This window comes from Pecten maximus, chromosome 17, assembly GCF_902652985.1.
Source record: "Pecten maximus chromosome 17, xPecMax1.1, whole genome shotgun sequence".
Lineage (NCBI taxonomy): Eukaryota > Metazoa > Mollusca > Bivalvia > Pectinida > Pectinidae > Pecten > Pecten maximus.
Window position 1 is genome coordinate 9,588,243 of NC_047031.1, and position 22,987 is coordinate 9,611,229.

Below are 22,987 nucleotides of genomic sequence, written 5' to 3' on the forward strand. Positions count from 1 at the left end.
CAGGGGTGGGTGTCACAAGTGTAAAGGTCAGAGGTGGGTGTCACAAGTGTAAAGGTCAGAGGTGGGTGTCACAAGTGTAAAGGTTTACTGTATTAGTAGTAATAAATCGGTACAGAATCAAGGAGACACAACTTAGGAGACAAACCAAATTTTATTCATTGATGCATATAATGTCACATTTATAAAATACACCCACTCATATTCTCTGGAAGGGAGATAACTCCTGAACCACGACTACAGGAAGCTTGCATGAGAATGGAAAGATGTTTATTATGATAAAAATTTTCAAACAAAATATTTCAGTAAACTACTATGGATCTCTAATATGATATCAATATAAATAAACCTACAATTCCACATGTAAGGACTTCTTAGCCCTGGTGAGGTTGTTATTCATCCACAACCAACCGAGCATGTCTTTGCAGTTAACAGATATTTTTTGGAAGAATTCAATAAGATTTGACAGTGATACCGATCAGTCCCCAAAGCATTATACACAAGAGGACTATGTGTATCATTTCATGGTACAATGTATCAAATGGCTAACATAAATTTTAAAATGCACATATTTTGAAACGGTTCCACTTTCGTAGAGTTCACCTTTAGGTCTAATCAAGAGGAATTTAATTAAGTTTTACACCACTTAATTGGCTTTAAATTCTTATTTAGTCAAACTGGATTTAAAAAAAAATAATTTCTGGTTATTTCTTCCCTTGTGTTTCCATTAACTCTAATATGCCATATCTATTATCATACTGAAATATGGATTTTAATGGCCCTTTCATACACAATGCACTCTGTTTCAAACAAAAGCTTAAATCATACAGTAAACTCATTTATAACGTCAATTCCACAGAACGAAAGGAAATATTTTGTTTCATCCAAAATTCATTACGCTGGTTTACAGTTTTAAAACAAGTATATGTTACGCCAAACAAGGGACTTAAATGCTTCATAATAGGCAGAAAGTGTCAAGTCTTAGAATATATCAATGTAGCTTGTAATGACAACTAGCTATATGTATATTTCTGCCTGTTACAATGATACAAAGTATTAAGATGTACCACAGAGCAGGTTCTTATTCATCGGAATGTGTGGCAGGCTCAGTAAAGTTTCAACAGAAAACTGTTAGAGTTACTTTTACCCTATTCCCACCAGAATAACCCGTTTGAGTATAATCTTTACCCTATTCCCACCAGAATAACCTGTAAGAGTGACCTTTACCCTATTCTCACAAGAATAACCCATTGGAGTAAGATTTACCCTGTTCCCACCAGAATAACCCATTGCAATAACCTTTACCCTGTTCCCACCAGAATAACCCGTTGGAGTAATCTTTACCCTGTTCCCACCAGAATAACCCATTTAAGTATAACCTTTACCCTGTTCCCACCAGAATAACCCGTTGGAGTAAGCTTTACCCTATTCCCATCATCATTATACCCGGGTATACGTAGTCATACAGGGTGTCATAATTATACCCGGGTAAACGTGTTCATACAGCATCCTTGAAAATCTTTTTCCCCTTTAATTGCATCCTTAACTATTAATTTAATATACTTTAAGACATTTTCAGATTTCCCTTTGTTCCTTCCTATAAAGAACTTCCTCAGAACTATAGACATTTTCAGATTTCCCTTTGTTCCTTCCTGTAAAGTACTTCCTCAAAACTATAGACATTTTCAGATTTCCCTTTGTTCCTTCCTGTAAAGTACTTCCTCAGAATTATAGACATTTTCAGATTTCCCTTTGTTTCCTTCCTATAAAGTACTTCCTTAAAACTATAGACATTTTCATCAAGAGGTCATAATCCCACTGCTTGATTTTTTATCTGTGAAAAAGCCCCTAAGTATGAACACTTGACCGATGCCGATGGACATAATGATGAGGAACTCTCCCAGAGACCAGTAAAACACACGGTCGTTCAGGTTTTCAGCGTACATACGACCCTGGGCCTCGCGAAGGCGGAAATGTGTTTGAACCTCCACTACATCATTGAGCGCATCGTGGATATCTTCTGACGCAGACTCCATCTGATAGGGAAAGGAAGAATAGAAGATACAATTAATGTACAGTAATATTCCATCTGAGAGGGAAAGGAAGAATAAAAGGTACAATTAACGTACAATAATTTACATTTAGAGTCGTGCTTTTAACACTAATGTACCTTTAGCTCAGTACACATGTTGCTATGGTTTCTTACGAGATCTGGAGATGTATGTAGATTCATCATCATGTCACTAATAAATGCTGAAAAAGCTATCTGGCTGATATAATTTATCATTTTAGTGAGGGAAAATGAAATCTGAATCAGCGAGCTGGAGACAGAATCACGAGCAAACGGATTGACAGTACAATATATCATTTGGTTAATCTGTTTCCGTAAGTTAGAGGCTGAATATCAGAGGAAATGGATTTACGGAGACAGATTAACAGGGCTTGACTAGATAGACCAGAAATAAAACACAAAATATCACAATGGAAGACATATCTAAATGCTAAATAGTAAGAAGGACAGTCATTTAGCTCCCTCATAAGGAAACCAAACTGTGGTATTTCTTGCCGAGTTATTTAATATGATGTTCAGAAGTCAATATTAAGAACTGAAGTAGTGACTAAAGTCTTATTGACACACTGCCGTCATAAAGTCTAGAGTGTAGAGCTAACTCGACACACTGCCGTCATAAAGTCTAGAGTGTAGAGCTAACTCGACACACTGCCGTCATAAAGTCTAGTGTAGAGCTAACTCGACACACTGCCGTCATAAAGTCTAGAGTGTAGAGCTAACTCGACACACTGCCGTCATAAAGTCTAGAGCTAACTCGACACACTGTCGTCATAAAGTCTAGAGTGTAGAGCTAACTCGACACACTGCCGTCATAAAGTCTGGAGTGTAGAGCTAACTCGACACACTGCCGTCATAAAGTCTGGTGTGTAGAGATAACTCGACACACTGCCGTCATAAAGTCTAGAGCGTAGAGCTAACTCGACACACTGCCGTCATAAAGTGTAGAGTGTAGAGCTAACTCGACACACTGCCGTCATAAAGTCTAGAGTGTAGAGCTAACTCGACACACTGCCGTCATAAAGTCTAGAGTGTAGAGCTAACTCGACACACTGCCGTCATAAAGTCTAGTGTAGAGCTAACTCGACACACTGCCGTCATAAAGTCTAGAGTGTAGAGCTAACTCGACACACTGCCGTCATAAAGTCTAGAGTGTAGAGCTAACTCGACACACTGCCGTCATAAAGTCTAGAGTGTAGAGCTAACTCGACACACTGCCGTCATAAAGTCTAGAGCGTAGAGCTAACTCGACACACTGCCGTCATAAAGTCTAGAGCGTAGAGCTAACTCGACACACTGCCGTCATAAAGTGTAGAGTGTAGAGCTAACTCGACACACTGCCGTCATAAAGTCTGGAGTGTAGAGCTAACTCGACACACTGCCGTCATAAAGTCTAGAGTGTAGAGCTAACTCGACACACTGCCGTCATAAAGTCTAGAGCGTAGAGCTAACTCGACACACTGCCGTCATAAAGTCTAGAGCGTAGAGCTAACTCGACACACTGCCGTCATAAAGTCTAGAGCGTAGAGCTAACTCGACACACTGCCGTCATAAAGTCTAGAGTGTAGAGCTAACTCGACACACTGCCGTCATAAAGTCTAGAGTGTAGAGCTAACTCGACACACTGCCGTCATAAAGTCTAGAGTGTAGAGCTAACTCGACACACTGCCGTCATAAAGTCTGGTGTGTAGAGCTAACTCGACACACTGCCGTCATAAAGTCTAGAGTGTAGAGCTAACTCGACACACTGCCGTCATAAAGTCTAGAGTGTAGAGCTAACTCGACACACTGCCGTCATAAAGTCTAGAGCGTAGAGCTAACTCGACACACTGCCGTCATAAAGTGTAGAGTGTAGAGCTAATTCGACACACTGCCGTCATAAAGTCTAGATTGTAGAGCTAACTCGACACACTGCCGTCATAAAGTCTAGAGTGTAGAGCTAACTCGACACACTGCCGTCATAAAGTCTGGAGTGTAGAGCTAACTCGACACACTGCCGTCATAAAGTCTAGAGTGTAGAGCTAACTCGACACACTGCCGTCATAAAGTCTAGAGTGTAGAGCTAACTCGACACACTGCCGTCATAAAGTCTGGAGTGTAGAGCTAACTCGACACACTGCCGTCATAAAGTCTAGAGTGTAGAGCTAACTCGTCACACTGCCGTCATAAAGTCTAGAGTGTAGAGCTAACTCGTCACACTGCCGTCATAAAGTCTAGAGTGTAGAGCTAACCCGACACACTGCCGTCATAAAGTCTAGAGTGTAGAGCTAACTCGACACACTGCCGTCATAAAGTCTAGAGTGTAGAGCTAACTCGACACACTGCCGTCATAAAGTCTAGAGTGTAGAGCTAACTCGACACACTGCCGTCATAAAGTCTAGAGCGTAGAGCTAACTCGACACACTGCCGTCATAAAGTGTAGAGTGTAGAGCTAATTCGACACACTGCCGTCATAAAGTCTAGATTGTAGAGCTAACTCGACACACTGCCGTCATAAAGTCTAGAGTGTAGAGCTAACTCGACACACTGCCATCATAAAGTCTGGAGTGTAGAACTAACTCGACACACTGCCGTCATAAAGTCTAAAGTGTAGAGCTAACTCGACACACTGCCGTCATCAAGTCTAGAGTGTAGAGCTAACTCGACACACTCGTCATAAAGTCTAGAGTGTAGAGCTAACTCGACACACTGCCGTCATAAAGTCTAGAGTGTAGAGATAACTCGACACACTGCCGTCATAAAGTCTGGAGTGTAGAGCTAACTCGACACACTGCCGTCATAAAGTCTAGAGTGTAGAGCTAACTCGACACACTGCCGTCATAAAGTCTAGAGTGTAGAGCTAACTCGACACACTGCCGTCATAAAGTCTGGAGTGTGAGCTAACTCGACACACTCGTCATAAAGTCTAGAGTGTAGAGCTAACTCGACACACTGCCGTCATAAAGTCTAGAGTGTAGAGCTAACTCGACACACTGCCGTCATAAAGTCTAGAGTGTAGAGCTAACTCGACACACTCGTCATAAAGTCTAGTGTAGAGCTAACTCGACACACTGCCGTCATAAAGTCTAGAGTGTAGAGCTAACTCGACACACTGCCGTCATAAAGTCTAGAGTGTAGAGCTAACTCGACACACTGCCGTCATAAAGTCTGGAGTGTAGAGCTTACTCGACACACTGCCGTCATAAAGTCTGGAGTGTAGAGCTAACTCGACACACTGCCGTCATAAAGTCTAGAGTGTAGAGCTAACTCAATACATTGGAGTGTGTATACAGTTTAATGAAACTATTTTAAACAGTTTTTGAAGACAGGTTCCAGAAAATGCTAGAATTTGACTGTTTCCATGGTAACCAAAGAAATATCAAAGCTGAAAACTCCTCTATAGCAGAAGGCACCAATAGAACTTTTGGTTGATGTGTATAGATCTTGTGGGATTACTTATATACTGTATCTAAACAATGATTACACACTAATATATTTTGTATTTAAAACAACAGAAATATTGTGTAATTACCATACATCTAAGTAAATGGGCAGATATTAATCCCCTTGTCTTTTCTGGAGAAGCAAAATATATACTTTAGCAAGAGAACGACCCCGAGTTTGAAAAATTTGCTTATGTCTGTTCCTCAGCATTCCCGTCCAGCTGGTCTGGCAGTTGATCACAGAGAAACGATGGAAACAACAGTTACAACATCATGTTAATAAGCTCAGTTTTCCTTCGAGTGTCTCTCAAATCAGGTGAGAAAATGAGTAGGTAGCATTCAGATAACCACAAAAGCTGGTCAAGTTGGTAAAAAATTTATTACTAACATAAAATCCTTACATAAAATCTGTGGTGTCACTCATACATTACTGTTATACATGGCATGTCTGTTACACTAAATCACTCTAATTAGTGAATCAAAAACAAAATACAGCACTTTATATATAGCTTTTCAGAAAAGGAACCTTGCCTAAAATCAGAAAAAATTGATAGGCATTTTCAGAAGAACAAAATTAGTTCTGGTATTGAGACATGAAGTGAAGAGAAATTTTTTTTTAATGTTAATTTCAATAATTATTTTTCCCGATACAGATATAAGAATAGAATAAATCTCATTATTCTATTTTTTTGAAATTGTAAGTGTGTGTATGTAGTCAATAGAAAGATTTTGAAAAATTCTCGTATAGAATGGTGTCAAATTTCATTTTACTTGTTTTATAATTCATTACTCATTAAGTGGTAGACCAGCACACATTACACAAACAACTTCTTTTTCAATAAATGATATTTGTTTACAGTGACTTTTCAATCGATCATCCAATGTTAAAAAAATTATACAAATAGTACAAACATCGCCGACAACTGACATACCAACATACGTTTAATAAGTATCATATATCCTCGAGAGCTGGTAGGGAGAACATGTATTTGATATCAGTTTGATCAAAATCTCTACATGTACAGTAAATTAAACGATTTAACTATTACAAAAGATTTCTTTTTTGTTTTCAAATTGCATAAAAAGGATTGAAAAAGGTAATTTAATGGTGGAAAAAAATATCATTATAAAATATTTTGTAAGTCTGTAATTATACAACATTGATAGTGGGTGGACACAATTGAAGAGTGAATTATAATAACTTCTTGTGAAAAGTATTTAGGGTACTGCTCTTATTCAGTGAGCACATCAAATTGATACAAACACCAATTAAACCAAGTATTATCTAGTTCAATTCTTACAATTTGTCTCTATAATCGATATCCCTTGTGTCGGCCTAGGTGTATCGCAGAGAAGGAACTTAAAATATATCGGTCACAAATATATTTGTACCATCTGAATGATCATATAATTCATTTCTCAAAAAAAAAAACTTGACTTTTTCCTTTTTTCTCTGTTTAATATGATCCTAACCATGTCACCCTACAGATGATGGATGCATTCTCTTTCAAAACACACACACACCAAAACTAATAAATAAACAATAGCACACACACACAAGTTGTCAACAACTACAGTCAGGAACCCACTGTTAATTCTGTTACCTACCCACAGAGTAAATAAAAAAACAAGCTTGATATCAATATGAAATTGAAACGTGAACTCTTCCCATAATATCCTGCAATTTTGGTTTCAAGGATAGAAACACGATACTAATTGCATAGCCACTTAGAACTCGTCAGAATTTTTCGTCAATATCATAGCCAGAGTCTCTATGTACATGTACACTGAATTATGGGTGATGAAATTAAAGGACTTTTAAGGTTTGATCAGATCAAAAGTTATGGACTAGACGAGACTATAAGTTGAGAGGTTTAACAGTAGGATTTCGTACAAAATCCATGTTATTACGACGCCATCCTTTGTTCTTCCACTACCTAAACACATACAACATATACTTACACATACACTCGATGTTCCTTTAAAGGAATATAATTCAGTAAATCTGACTTAATAGGTAAATACTTGTATTGCAGTTTTTTTCTAACTTCTCAAAATGATATTGTTATAGTCTGTCATAAGCCGATATGGATATTGACAATGAAATCCTTAGAATTTAGCAATTTTGATAATTGTGAAAGCGTTTTTCTTGTTTTTTCACAAAATAAAATTCTTTTTAATGTCTAATTCCTGGAGTATAATTTTAATGTACATGATGTATGTATACTGACTTTCTTGAAAAGTAGGTCCCAACCTTGATCCTGGGTTTCAATTTTCAAAGTAAACTCCAAGAATTTGTAATTTTTTAATTATTGATTTATAATATCTTAATAACACATCAAAAGATTGATGACTTTTAGGATGGCAGTGTATAATACATTATTTAATAGAGCTTGACTTTATCTCAAGGTCACATAGTTATAAATAGACAATTCTTATCAATATATGCTGTTTCATAACAGTTAAGTCAAAAAGATGCAGAAACATTCTACGTAACGAAATAAAATGGTCTGAATGATGAATCAGAACAGTTCAATGCACTTGATCATGTTTTTGTTATAAAATTTCAATTTTTATTTCACATTTGAATTTTCAAGCTTTAGATTTTGAAATGATTTTACAGCTGGTATGAGTATTTGCAAGTAACTATGCTCTGTACATGTTCTTCTACAGTAGATGTCTAAATTCACACACATACATGTACATCTCACTTTCCTTAACTCACTTTTGTAAATCTCTATTATAAACAGCAAATTGCTCACTGACCTATTCCAGAAAATGCATGTTAATTTACAGTATGCTTAATTAACATTTTTTCCCTTACACACTATATATACTGCAAACACTTTGAAGAAATATTCATATAAGCATACAGTTCTAATTAGACTTTTTCACACAAAAAGAAGAAGAAAAGGTCCTTCTGTTTTTGTTTTCATTACATAACTTGTGTGTGGTATTATTGTCATTGCGGTATATTATAAAGTAAACAGTCAATAACAATCTAGTCATACTATCAAAAGAGAAGGTCATCGTTATTTTCGTGCTACACATCATTTTTACCTCCAGTTCAATTACAAATTTAAAGCACACAAGTTCTGTAGCTGTGATGATCCCTTCTACATACTTATTATATCATTTGATTCCCAAGCTGGCTATTATAATCCGTACCACACAGAGGTTCAATGGCTGTTTCTATTAAAGCTGCGATGACATTCAGCATAAAGAAAATACTGTTTAATATTGTAATGTTCACATATCTATCAGGGCTTAGAGTTATTTCGAGTATCGGTGAAGAAACTCCTCAACACCAGAACCTGTCCAATTCCAATGATCAGCACAATGAGTGACTCGCCTATCGACCAAAAGAAAACTCTCTCATTTAAGTCCTCGGCGTAGACACGACCCTGAGCCTCCCGCAGGCGGTGATGTGTTTGGAAATCCAGGACCACTTTCAGGTTTTCATGGACGCTTACAGAGGATGTTTCCATCTAAAATCAAATGATAAGAAATCCATGTCCCATATTGTTTTCTTTAAGGTTTAATCAATCAAATTCATGTTATGCTTGGCAAAAATATGCTTGCTTTTTCTTGTTAAGCAAAATAATGCTCCATCTGACAACACCAATTCTACCACAGGCATGCAATAGCTACTTAGGAAATACAGGGAATAATTGGGTTATCTCCCCTAACTATTGGATTATCTCCCCTAACTATTGGTTTACCCACTCAATATTGGATTATCTCCCCTGTTAAAATACAGCCAATTTTGTTATATATGATGACAGTTGATAATGCGGCTTAAGACTAATTTCAATGTAATTAATGTATCAGGGATTTACAAAGTATTTCATAAACGGAGTCTTTTTTTTCAGTTACAATAAAATTCCTTTAAATTTAATTTTTTAATTATTGTTAATTTACAACCAAAAATATTTTTCTAACAATGTAAGAGTTCCACAAAAGTTACTTGGATTGACAAGTGTCTTCGCAAAAGCGTGTCTAAGAGTGGGTCAACGTAATTCCTAAAACATAAATACTTTCTGATCTTATCAAACAAACTAATTATCATGGAGGGTACAAAAGAAAATTCGTAGATCTAGACCCCATCATATTATACCTATATACTAATGCCCCACACCCTGAAACGATCATAACAGTATACTCACTGTAAACCAACTTACTTTCGTGTACAATTTTCTTTCGCCCAGAACAAGTTCTTGAAAGTTACAAATAAAGATAGGGATGACTCATTTTATCAGATATATATACTAATGCATTGACTGTTCAATTACATACGTAAAATAATTTCATATAGATCTATTTTAACCATATTTTCTATGATATTGTGTTTTCATGATCAATATTTGTTATTTTGCTTTTCTTCATGTAGCCATTGTAGACCTGACCTATTTATCTAATGACAACACATACACTCTGGTCCTATTGTTTTAACATGTACATACTATGCCTGGTGTTCAAATGTATTACATGCATAGCTATACGCCTACATAAAACTGGTGTAAAGTGAAAGTACCAGTAAAGTCTGTTTCACAAAAGTCATGATCAATTGCCACAAAACTTGTTCTGATGTGGAAATTGTGAAAATTAGTAGAGCTACTAAAGCTGGTTTAGAGTAGTTTCAACGTCAAAGGATAAATGTGGGAATGTGACAAGAGACTAAGATGGGAATCAAAATTACAACCACAACCTCAAAATTTTATGTGAAATTATAATAAAGGATACTTTTAAAGTATAAACATGCAAGGGATTAAATGGTGCCAATTTTTGAGAAACAAATTCAATACTGAGAAACCCAATATAACCCATTACTTAATGGCTATTTATAATAACACTATAATGCTGACTGTCAATTTTTCAAAGTTTTAATTTTGATAATAATTTACATTTCAATTATATTCAAATGTTCAACATTGTCATGTTATAACTCATTTTTATAACAACTGTTAGATTCTTCAGAAGCTTATATAATTAATATAAGTAAACTTTCCTTAAAGGCATATATGCATAAAATAATGATTATTTACACCTCCAGGCATAAATTAGGTAAAACAGGTTCAATTTGATAAAATCTACATGAAAACTTCCTCAGATACCTGGTAGATGGATTGATTAATGTCATTACATAATTAAATTTAGAATTTTGCTGGTGAAATTAACAGGAAATTTAAATTAAACAGCATACACAATTAGAAATATATGTGGACCCAAATTAATACAGAAAGGATATAAATACTACATGCATAACCTCAACATCATCCCTAAACATTCATCTAGAGAAAAATTAGCATGCATTGTTACCAAGATAGTGCTCAGGTGCCATTCCCATCAAAACTGTTTCACTATACAGCCACCTCACCAAGCTTTGTACCGAGACCAACAGGCATATCTTTGATAAGCATAACTTACTCTGATTACAAGAATTGTCAGATTAGAATAAAATGATTGGATTTCTGAGACCATTTGTTATATGAGTTATCTCCCTTGGTTTTGAGTTATCTCCCTTGGTTAATGAACTCCTGAGACCGCCTGGTCTATGAGATAATGGATTCTTAATCATTTCCACCTTCTCTACAGTACTATTTCCTTTCCTTAGACTTTAAAAGTCCAGAAATCTTACTGTTTTTGTATACAATGGCATTCTAGCATTACAAAGCTGCATCCATTACATTCACATCTGCCTATTTCCGTATATTTGAGGAATTCATCACAATCCATTGCTGAAGGAATGGCTACATGTTTCATATATACGTATGTATACTTGTAAAATGTGTGAATTGATCTGAAACCTTGATCCTTATTTCAGAAAACTACAACTTACCAGTGTAAATTTATCTAAAAACTGGTCCTTATTTCAGAAAAGTAAAACTTACCAGTGTCATGGCAGTGTGATGTTTGCTTCCAGAGTCTGCATCAAAGAGAGGCTTCTCATCTCCAATCTGGAGGTCGAAATATACAACTTTATGGGAGAATGTTGAGAATTCATTACTAAAGCAGAACTGGTAAATGCCTTTCTGGTCAGGTGTCCAGGTAAAACTGTCATATTGTTTCTTTACGTCCTTGTACAGAACCTGTTTGTTAGGTGCCGTCAGTTCCATGTCCACATCATACTGGCCTCCAGTAATCACCTACAAAAGATTGTTTACATATTAGATAGAATTCATTTAATGACAGGTGCCAGAAGACACCAAAAGCCAAGGTCTTTATAAATCGATGGCACTGATTTGGTTTGGCTTGTTTTATTTAACATCCTTTTAACAGCCAGGGTCATTTAAGGACGTGTCAGGTTTTGGAGGTGGAGAAAAGCCGGAGTACCCGGAGAAAAACCACCTGGACTGCCCCACGTAGGTTTCGAACTCGCAACCCAGAGGTGGAGGGCTAGTGATAAAGTGTTGGGACACCTTAACCACTCGGCCACCGCGGCCCCATTACCAGAATGAAATCACTACTCTGGCACTGATTTACAATGTTGCCCTATTTATATAGAATCTAAGAATTTAAAGATTAATTTTTACAATTGAAGCTAATATTCATCAAAGTGAATAATTATCTTCATCATCCTGTATACATAATATATAGTCAATAATACTATCATTCATACAAGTCTATATATAGCTATTAAACCTAATAAGCCATCTAGTACCGTATATATATTTAAGCATAATAGAAATTGGTCACACAATAACCCATTTCTTTACTATAGCTAAAAAATAGTCAAATACTTTTTAAATCAATTTAATCACCGGCTTTTTACAAAGTATAAAAAATGTAGCAAGAAATAAAAGATTTGTGGATATTTAACTTCTTTCTGTAAAAAAAAACAGTTTCATCTTTGACTGTAATAAACTTATTCTGTTATCTGCAAATAAAGATATCAAAATGGCCAATTTAAGATTTGTGGTAATCCAATTTTAAACATGAACACATAGAGACTCAATCGGACAACCTCGAGCCTTTCTGGCAAGCTCGGAGGAGTTCCGATTGATAGAGACTCTGACCAAGACAGATTTATAATATAAGGGGTGAAATCTTTCAAGCAGAAATTTTATACAGAATTCATCAAAAGGTAAATTTAGATATAAAAAATCAATAAATCTGATTTCCATAATGCTACAGCAGCATTATGTTTCTGAGAACAGATCATGCTGCATTATTAGCTATAAATCCTATTGCAATTGGGTATCTGAACATGTACATTATTTTATACATACATATGTACAGCTATCTGTACACCTGTTACCGTCATTAATGACGCGCTTTCCATCAGTATATATATATATGCCAACTTTACTGTCAATTTTACACTAGATGGTGAAATTAAATTTACATAAGTTAAACAATTCTAGAAAAATATACAAATTCTAGGGTAGTATTTCAGTTGCCAATTTTACATCAAAATTAATGGATTACGAAAATACTTCAGTAAATTTATCCCTCGGACATACAGCCCTGATTTCATCATTCCCCCATCCAATTCTCACACTTCAGTTACTCTTTATAACTTAATTGAAATTTGCCACAGTAACACTTAAACCCATCACACAAGAGCAGCGTTCTTACGGCGACCCCACAGCATCAAAGAAAAATGCAGAATGCTGAGGTGCGCGCAGAACGATGACAAGCATCGCCAGTAGACGCTGTGGGATCACATAGAACCCCAAGCCCACTTTGAACATGTTCAAAACAAATGCCTTTGCTTGACTTTCTAATAAGAGTGCAGTGGGTCGCTGTAATGTCACCATAGCCACGATCTACAAGACAATAGGAGCTATGGGGGCATGTCTTTCAAATGTGTGTGGTCATCGCCGGCGTTTGCAGGGAGACTGTACAGCGTTCTAATAAGAGCTTTCTTTTGTGGCTGGGTAGAACTATGGGATGCAGAATTCAATACTTTTTTTTAAATATCAGGGTTTCTTGCGATCTCACAGCCCTCCGGAATATTGAACATGTGTATGTACATGTAAAATTGGAGTACAGGTTACTTTATATTACTAGCTCAGATTTGTGGGAATTTTCCCCTTTCGCCTAGGAGTAAGATGTTTGAATTGAGAACGAGAAGTCGCTAGTTCCTATACATATTTGTAAACCTGGTAAATACCAGAGACATATATACAGAGAGATTAGTAACATCGCTATTTCCCCGTACACATAGTGGCTCCCTTTATTCGTGACCACTCAAGCATATCCCTTATCGAGAGCGTCCTGTCTCCTATCAAACACACGCGAGCGCAGGTAAATCGGGCTATGCGCATGTGTGTATCGTAGTATTTGAACTTATTCGACATGTTCTGGTTAATCCGCCATTACGTCAGACCAAAACATCGTCAATTTTAAACGCACACAAAAAGCACATCGTTTTATTTAGGCCACTACAAAAGTTACCACATTAACCAAAAACTATCATACTTATGGGATATAGTCTTATTGATCATGCACATTGTTGCCATTTATCCGTATTTTCTAAAATCCATTGGGTCCTATTCGACATGTCCAAGTTTTGTAATTAAGCAGCCATTACGTCCGACCAAAACATCGTCAATTTTAAACGCACACAAAAAGCACATTGTTTTATCTAGGCCACTACAAAAGTTACCACATTAACCAAAAACTATTATACTTATGGAATGTGGTCTTGATTATCATGCACATTGTTGTCATTTATCCGTATTCTCGAAAACCCCATAGGGACTTTTCGAAAATTGGAGATTCCCGCCGATCTTTCCTGCGTTGTGCTTGACTTTCATACTCAAAATACAAACACTTGGACAGCAAATTGTGATATATTTCATATTGATGACACTTCTGCACTTTGATATTAATAAAATTAAAGCAAATAATTGGATCTTGGTGATGATTTCAAATAGAAATTATCGATAATTATGTGTCTGGTTTTCAAGTTTTCTCCAATATGGCGTCTAGTTAAGACTGAACCGAGCGACCGCAAAGGATTGTGGGAAGGTCAGGGGCCACTATGTAAACACAAGGGCAAATAGAGAGCTGCCAATCTCTCTGTATATATGTCTCTGTAAATACTAGCCGCAATATACCGCTTGGCTAGCTATATATAGAGAAATCTTCTCTTTAGCTCGATCGGTTGAGTGTAAGACTAGTAAGCCAGAGGTCCCAGGTTTGATCCCTAGCGGATCGAGGCAGTGATTTAAATTTAATTAATCATGCACTCTGTTACATATTATTAGCATTATGCACAGTGTGCGGGGGGGGGGGGGGGGGGGGGGGGGGGGTTAACTCCTTTAACTAAAAGGGAATCTTTTCAATTATTACTTATATGCTTCTATGCTTCAAAAGTCTTTGGGACTCGCTGTACGCCTTCAACGCAACTCCGCCTGATCAAAGAATCTTGTACCCGAGGAATTATAAATATGGGTATTGATTTTAATTCGTGATCGGGTTACAAATTTTGAGTTTGTTTACTACCAGATACAAGCGTCTGTGATCTGAAATGATAATTAGCATGGGAACCTTTAAATGAAAAACGTCTTAAACATATATTTACCTGGAACTCCAGAGTTGACTCGACACCTTTGTCAATATGTTCGTAAAAGCATTGTTTGGCGTTGTCTGGTAGTTCGAATGTCAACTCGCCACCGAAAACGTACGAAATCAAACCCAATACAAGTGTAACTACGCTCAGTTTCATATCCATTCTTCAATGGTTCTTACAAAATTCTTTCTGTGAACACGTTATATACTGAATCGCCAAAATATATGTAGAACTTAATGGATACTTGGCGATTTCTCGTTGCAACATGTGTCAAGCCGACAGCGGAAAATGGTGGTGGTTGAAATTACGTGGCAATGTACAAACATAAAAGAGTTCGACAAAGGGAAGTAACCAGGCACTACCTTTATATGTTCAACTACTGTTCGAGAGACTCGCCAGTTTGGTAAATTGTAACAGAAATCTTTACGGACTTGCAGGTGTGAACAGAGACAAGAATCCTGCAAAATGTATTGAAACGCATAATATTTGTACCATGTATTTGATTTATTTTGATAATTTTCAAATCTTTTAAAAATGTTTTTAATGGATTTTCTTGAAAATTCACAAACTACAAAAAATCAGAGACAAGTCTCTGAAAAAATGTAAGTCCTGTAGGTCTACACGTTCTAGAGTTTGTCCGTTCCTCTGATAATATTTGTATAATTGTTCGAAGCCGATTTCAAGAGTTACATTTCTCTGATTTAAAGAACAACAAAACAACGTCACTCATGTAATTCAGGGCTCGTGCCATTTTTAGCACAGGAAAAGTTATCGGTAAGAAATATCGGTCGAAAGAGCTAGCAAAGTCATCAAAACTCAAATGCATGGAATGTATAGTAAAAAGATAGCTTCCATTTTATTTGAACCCAACACTGGAGGAACATATTGTACACGACTAACTACATCTGCAATAGCACAGTCGAGACTCGCAAAGTGTCGAGATATAACAAATGTGAATTACCTGTCAATTTATGTTTTATTAGCCTGAGGACAAATTTTATGCATTGAAAATATCTTGTTTAAAATAGTTCATGTTTCAAATTCAGAAAACCAACAAAAAAGCATATTCTAATTTCCAAAACTAGTTTAAACAAGGGATTGGACACAAGTTATTACTTACTTAATGCGGGCTTCTCCCATCATTTACAGCTACAATGAGTTAGACAGTAGATACAATACCAGTACACAGCATAAAATATACCACTCTAAAAATATATTGCTGGATTTGATGAAACTACATCTTAACGCAATGGTAATAAGATATACAGAAAGGTCTGAATTAACAAACAAACGTTATTCTGAGTTTAACTCAATTCCTAACACCTCAGATTATGGAATATAATGTGCCTTTCATTGTCGAAATAAATGACACTCAAAGAAAAAGTGAAAGATATTCTCACGTGGATGTCCACAGCCTAATCAAACTGGGAATCCAACTAGACTCACACGATAAAAATCATATATGAGGGAACTACATTTATGTCTTGGACAAAAATTAAATGTTCGACTTTCGCTTTCCAATACTGAAGTAAACAGATAATAATGGTTGAAACGTTAAGAGATTGATAGAGGGCAATGGCGGTACTGATAATCTAATGAGTGCCAACTGAGTAGTGGAGGATATGAAGGAGAGAGTTGTAAGAGAAAACCCAAAAGGAGGAAGTCTAAAATCATTGTCATATCTAAGAGTGTATTGGTTATTTTCTACTACAGTATCCGAATCAGTTGAAAGCTTGGTTCAGCTTATTGATGACACCTTATCGTCATTTTATTACGGAGTAATGGTGACATCTCCAGGTTACATACCGGTTGCACATTGGTTAATTTGTTTTCCAATAATTATTAAGCAACGCTAATTCTACACCTCTTGGTTGTTTATATATATACAAATTGTTCTATGTACAGTTCATAAATAACAGTAAATAACATGTAGATAAAAAGGTAGGGCGGGTATCTCCCTATATATAAAGTGATAGGAGACCGTTTGGTCACTATAGTTGTGCTAATCAAATTGTGATGTTTTTGATCTGAAAAACAATATGGCCGACAGACGGCCATCACGGACTTTGACAATTGAACTTTGTTATCGCTATAAATTTCTTGAAATGTACTGCAGGATTATGGGGCGCCGTTTTATTATTTATTCCCATTTGGTGATATCACAATAAGTGACATATTCAAATAAGTGATATCATCTATTCGTTTCATTAAGTGATATCACCCATTCGAATAGGTGATATCACTCATTCGAATAGGTGATATCACCAATTCGAATAGGTGATATCACTTATAAAATTTCATAAATGATATCACCTATTCGTATAGGTGATATCACTCATTCGAATAGGTGATATCACTTATTTGAAAAATGAATTGGTGATATCACCTATTCGAATAGGTGATATCACTGACTGAATAGGTGATATCACCAAATGGGAATAAATAATAAAACGGCGCCCCATACAGGATATCTTTCAATCTTCACTGTCAAACTCTCCATCTCTGACGTCATCTCCCGTAAGCACCACGTGCTATCGTACCAACTATTAAGAAGCTCCGATGATGGAATACAAACATTCAAAGGAGCCTGCGAATGTAGATGATTGTACAGTGTTAACTCACTGTATCAACTTCCGTTCACACCACAACAAATATACAGGAAGGCCAATTGGGGTTTTGAGGACCCTTGATTACACGGTGGTACAAATTCGTACCTGTGTTTGAAATTAGCAGCGCATTTATACTCGAAAAAAAACTACCACTTTATACCAAAGAAAATCGATTTTCCCAGGTGTACATATTTTTACACATATTAATTCTATATATTGCATTAAACGTTTCATTTTCAACAAATGTGATTATCAAACACCTTTTGGAGTATTCTCAACATTTACGTATCAATTTTGCTTCAAAAGTTTAAAGTAAAGTACTGATGTGAAATTAATTCCCAGGTAAGTATGTAAGTGGTAACTCTTGATTTGTCTCCTCAGGTAGACTATCTACAGTTCACCCCTCCCCAGTTCAGTTACCTATACTCAATACAAGCCTCGATATACTATTCCCAGCAATTATCGCCACGTGACACTCCTACGTCCCAGGGTGACGGAAAACCCTCGGCAACCAATGTAGTATTGATACTTCTATTTTATTTACATAGAAAGTTTAATTACGGTAACAGTAGATTAGTATTTATATCTGTGAATGTCACGTGAGTCAGGTTGGACTACTGACTTCTTCATCTGTTTTTCAATACTAGATTTGGAGACAGTGTTCAATATATAAATTTTGCCTCTCTCTCTGTGTCTACACAGTGGTCAATGTTTTTGATGTTGTGTCTACACAGTGGTCAAGGTTTTTAGATGCTATGTCTACACAGTGGTCAAGGTTTTTGATGTTGTGTCTACACAGTGGTCAAGGTTTTTAGATGCTGTGTCTACACAGTGGTCAAGGTTTTTGATGTTGTGTCTACACAGTGGTCAAGGTTTTTAGATGTTGTGTCTACACAGTGGTCAAGGTTCTTAGTTGATATATCTACACAGTGGTCAAGGTTTTTAGATGTTGTGTCTACACAGTGGTCAAGGTTCTTAGTTGATATATCTACACAGTGGTCAAGGTTTTTGATGTTGTGTCTACACAGTGGTCAAGGTTTTTGATGTTGTGTTTACACAGTGGCGAATATTCTTACGTGCTGTGTCTACACCGTGGTCAAGGTTCTTAAATGTTGTGTCAAGGTTCGTAGATGATGTTTCTACATAGTGGTCAAGGTTCGTAGATGCTGTGTCTACAAAGTGGTCAACGTTCGTAGATGATATGACTACACAGTGGTCAAGGTTCGTAGATGATGTGTCTACAAAGTGGTCAAGGTTCTTAGATGATATGACTACACAGTGGTCAACGTTCGTAGATGATATGACTACACGGTGGTCAAGGTTCTTAGATGATGGGTCTACACAGTGGTCAAGGTTCTTAGATGTATTGTCTACACAGTGGTCAAGGTTCTTAGATGATGGGTCTACACAGTGGTCAATGTTCGTAAATGCTGTGTCTACACATTGGTCAAGGTTCGTAGATGTTGTGTCTACACAGTGGTCAAGGTTCTTAGATGATGGGTCTACACATTGGTCAATGTTCGTAGATGTTGTGTCTACACAGTGGTCAAGGTTCTTAGATGTTGTGTCTACACAGTGGTCAAGGTTCTTAGTTGATATATCTACACAGTGGCCAAGGTTCTTAAGTGTTGTGTCTACACAGTTGTCAAGGTTCTTAGATAATGTGTCTACACAATGGTCAAGGTTCGTAGATGATGTGTCTACACAGTGGTCAAGGCTATTAGATGATGTGTCTACACAGTGGTCAAGGCTATTAGATGATATTTCTACACAGTGGTCAAGGTTCGTAGATGATGTGTCTACACAGTGGTCAAGGTTATTAGATGATATGTCTACACAGTGGTCAAGGTTATTAGATGATGTGTCTACACAGTGGTCAAGGTTATTAGATGATATGTCTACACATTAGTCCTTAAAACAAACAAACAAAAAACTGATTTTTTTTTATTTCACTTAAGGCTCCACATGCGGTATAATAATGACTATAACACAAACCATGTGATTGTTATTAAATTGACAAGATAGTATAAAATAGCAACAATGAGATATATATGTATTAAAAGGTGTAACGATGGGAAGGAATCATTAAGGTTCATTACGAATATACCAATATTATCTAACTCCAGCGTAACCGCTTTACAAAAGACATATTTTAACATATTAACAGATATTTAATAACATTACTCAATTTTATGTAAATTGACATGATTTGTGATGTTTGAGTTATCTCCCTTCTTATCAAAATTTCGTCTACAAAATTGTCGAAAACTATCAAATGAGTCTATACGGTATTGTACATTATTTTCTATGTTACTTAAGGCAATCTGGTCTGAATTCAAACAATCTTTCAACTGGAACCTGTTATAACATGATGGGAAATCTGATGTCTATCCACCTAGGTGAATGCAAGTTTTGCTACAACTGGATTTGTTAGCTGAGCCTCTGAGCTTAGGGCGAACCTCAGAGTTCCAATCGTTTTTTCCTGCCAATCAGGTGGAATGTCATCCTTAATGTCTAGAATTTCTGTACATTCTGAAAAAGGAAGGCAGATCACGTGATGCTGTACCATCAATACTCTCTACAACAAATCCACCAGCTATTCTACCCGTTGTGTCCACATCTCCTTCAAAGAATTACAAAGAATAAGTTACCTTAGGAACTTCACCTTCAAATTAGTTTTTACCAAAGATCTATTACATTGATCATCAAGGAGTGAGTATGTCCTAAAAGTCTTTATGGATTTGCCTTTAGAATGTACGTCGACCTGTACAATCCATGCACATGCTATCCTAGCTTTGTTGCCACATATTCAAGTGCAAGCCGAATTCACATCTAATTTCCGTTCCGAATGAGGCTCTTTAGGACTGGGTGTTGTTGATACGTGTTGTCGTTTGTTGATAAACGGTTCAAGTTGTCTGCAAAAAAAAAAATATCACAAAAGGAGGTTATGATGTTACTTTTCCGTCGGCCATGAATATTTATCGGCCAGATTGCATTTATATTGACAATAAATACAATCTAACAAGCGTTTAATTGTTAAATAAATGCAAGCTGGGTGACAGATAAATAAAATGGCGCCCGTTAGGGAATATGAACATTTATCTGTCACCCAGATTGCATTTATATTAACAAGCGTTTAATTGCCATATTTACATTTACCTTTATTATACTCTCCAGGATGTTGATCAAAATGACATATAACAACCACGTCTTGAGATTTTGACTGCATCTATACGCTCATAGATGCAGCCTAGATAAACACTGAGGCAATGAAAAACTGTGGTTTAAAATGTAAATATATTGACAATGAATAAAATCTAACCGGCGTTTAATTGTTAAATGATTCTTGAAATCGTATATATCATTATGACGTATTTGTATATATCATTATGACGTGTTTATATATATTATTATGTATGACGTATTTGTATATATCATTATGACGTATTTGTATATATCATTATGACGTATTTGTATATATCATTATGACGTATTTATATATATCATTATGACGTGTTTATATATATCATTATGACGTATTTGTATATATCATTATGACGTATTTATATATATCATTATGACGTATTTATCATTATGACGTATTTGTATACAATTGTATATCATTATGACGTATTTGTATATATCATTATGACGTATTTGTATATATCATTATGACGTATTTGTATATATCATTATGACGTATTTATTTATATCATTATGACGTATTTGTATATATCATTATGACGTATTTATTTATATCACTATGACGTATTTATATATATCATTATGACGTATTTGTATATATCATTATGACGTATTTGGATATATCATTATGACGTATTTATTTATATCATTATGACGTATCTATTTATATCACTATGACGTATTTATATATACATGTATCATTATGTATGACGTATTTGTATATTTCATTATGACGTATTTGTATATATCATTATGACGTGTTTGTATATCAATATGATGTCATTAAATCGTATTTATCATTATGACGTAACGCCCATATGCTATAGCATTTAAACTAAGCTATGTATATGAACATTGCTACTTCATTGAGAAGTTTGAATGTACATTAGTTATACATTGATTATATATTAACTATACATTGATATTTCTATAAAGTGATACACCTGTTACAATTGAAATTCATACCACAGTTAGAATTAACTTCACATTTGTATTAATGCAAAATAGTAAACACCATTGTATGATACATTAAACTGTTAGAAGTAACTTGTTTATGTACAACAACTGGAGAATAAGTCTATATATAGTATCACCGCTGGACACGTAATCGCGGTGTATATATCTCGTCACCGATAAAACATGACCTACATGTGCACACAGCCGACAATTCTAGGAAGCCCATACACTATAAACAAAGAGGGTCTAAAGAGGTTGTACATTTGTGCAACGTTGTCAGACCCCATCGTAACTTGATTTTTTGAATTTAGATCAATTATTGGTTAAGAATACCGTCCGGTGTTAACAAATAACCTCAATACGTGCTATCTGAAATCCGTTCGCCTAATATGGGTATATTATGTACGGCAGCCCGAGTTGTGTATTGGTGAAATCAGACATCCCGTTAATGTTGTGTATTAGTGATATCAGACATCCCGTTAATGTTGTGTATTAGTGACATCAGATATCCCGTCTGTGTTGTGTATTAGTGATATCAGATATCCCGTTAATGTTGTGTATTGGTGAAATCAGACATCCCGTTTGTGTTGTGTATTGGTGACATCAGATATCCCGTTAATGTTGTGTATTGGTGATATCAGATATCCCGTCTGTGTTGTGTATTGGTGATATCAGACATCCCGTTAATGTTGTGTATTGGTGATATCAGACATCCCGTCTGTGTTGTGTATAGGTGATATCAGACATCTCGTTAATGTTGTGTATTTGTGATATCAGACATCCCGTTAATGTTGTGTATTGGTGATATCAGATATCCCGTTAATGTTGTGTATATGTGATATCAGACATCCCATTAATGTTGTGTATTGGTGATATCAGATATCCCGTCTGTGTTGTGTATAGGTGATATCAGACATCCCGTTAATGTTGTGTATTGATGATATCAGATATCCCGTCTGTGTTGTGTATTAGTGATATCAGATATCCCGTTAATGTTGTGTATAGGTGATATCAGATATCCCGTCTGTGTTGTGTATTAGTGATATCAGACATCCCATTAATGTTGTGTATTGGTGATATCAGACATCCCGTTAATGTTGTGTATTGGTGATATCAGATATCCCGTTAATGCTGTGTATAGGTGATATCAGATATCCCGTTTGTGTTGTGTATTAGTGACATCAGACATCCCGTCTGTGTTGTGTATTGG

General features: G+C 36.0%; 1 protein-coding gene across 2 annotated transcripts; it reads right to left on the bottom strand.

The window, feature by feature from the left end:
* Positions 1-132: 132 nt before the first annotated feature.
* LOC117315728 (transmembrane emp24 domain-containing protein 7-like) lies at positions 133-15,317 on the bottom strand. 2 transcript variants are annotated; one of them, XM_033870079.1, is made up of 3 exons: positions 15,020-15,317; positions 11,379-11,633; positions 133-2,033 (listed from the first exon to the last, which is right to left on the bottom strand). In XM_033870079.1, the coding sequence occupies exons 1-3, from the start codon at positions 15,167-15,169 to the stop codon at positions 1,797-1,799; spliced, it is 642 nt and encodes a 213-aa protein (XP_033725970.1). In that variant the 5' UTR covers positions 15,170-15,317; the 3' UTR covers positions 133-1,796. The 2 variants fall into 2 exon arrangements, with proteins under 2 accessions (XP_033725970.1, XP_033725971.1); XM_033870080.1 differs by lacking the exon at positions 133-2,033 and adding an exon at positions 5,848-8,975.
* Positions 15,318-22,987: the final 7,670 nt, after the last annotated feature.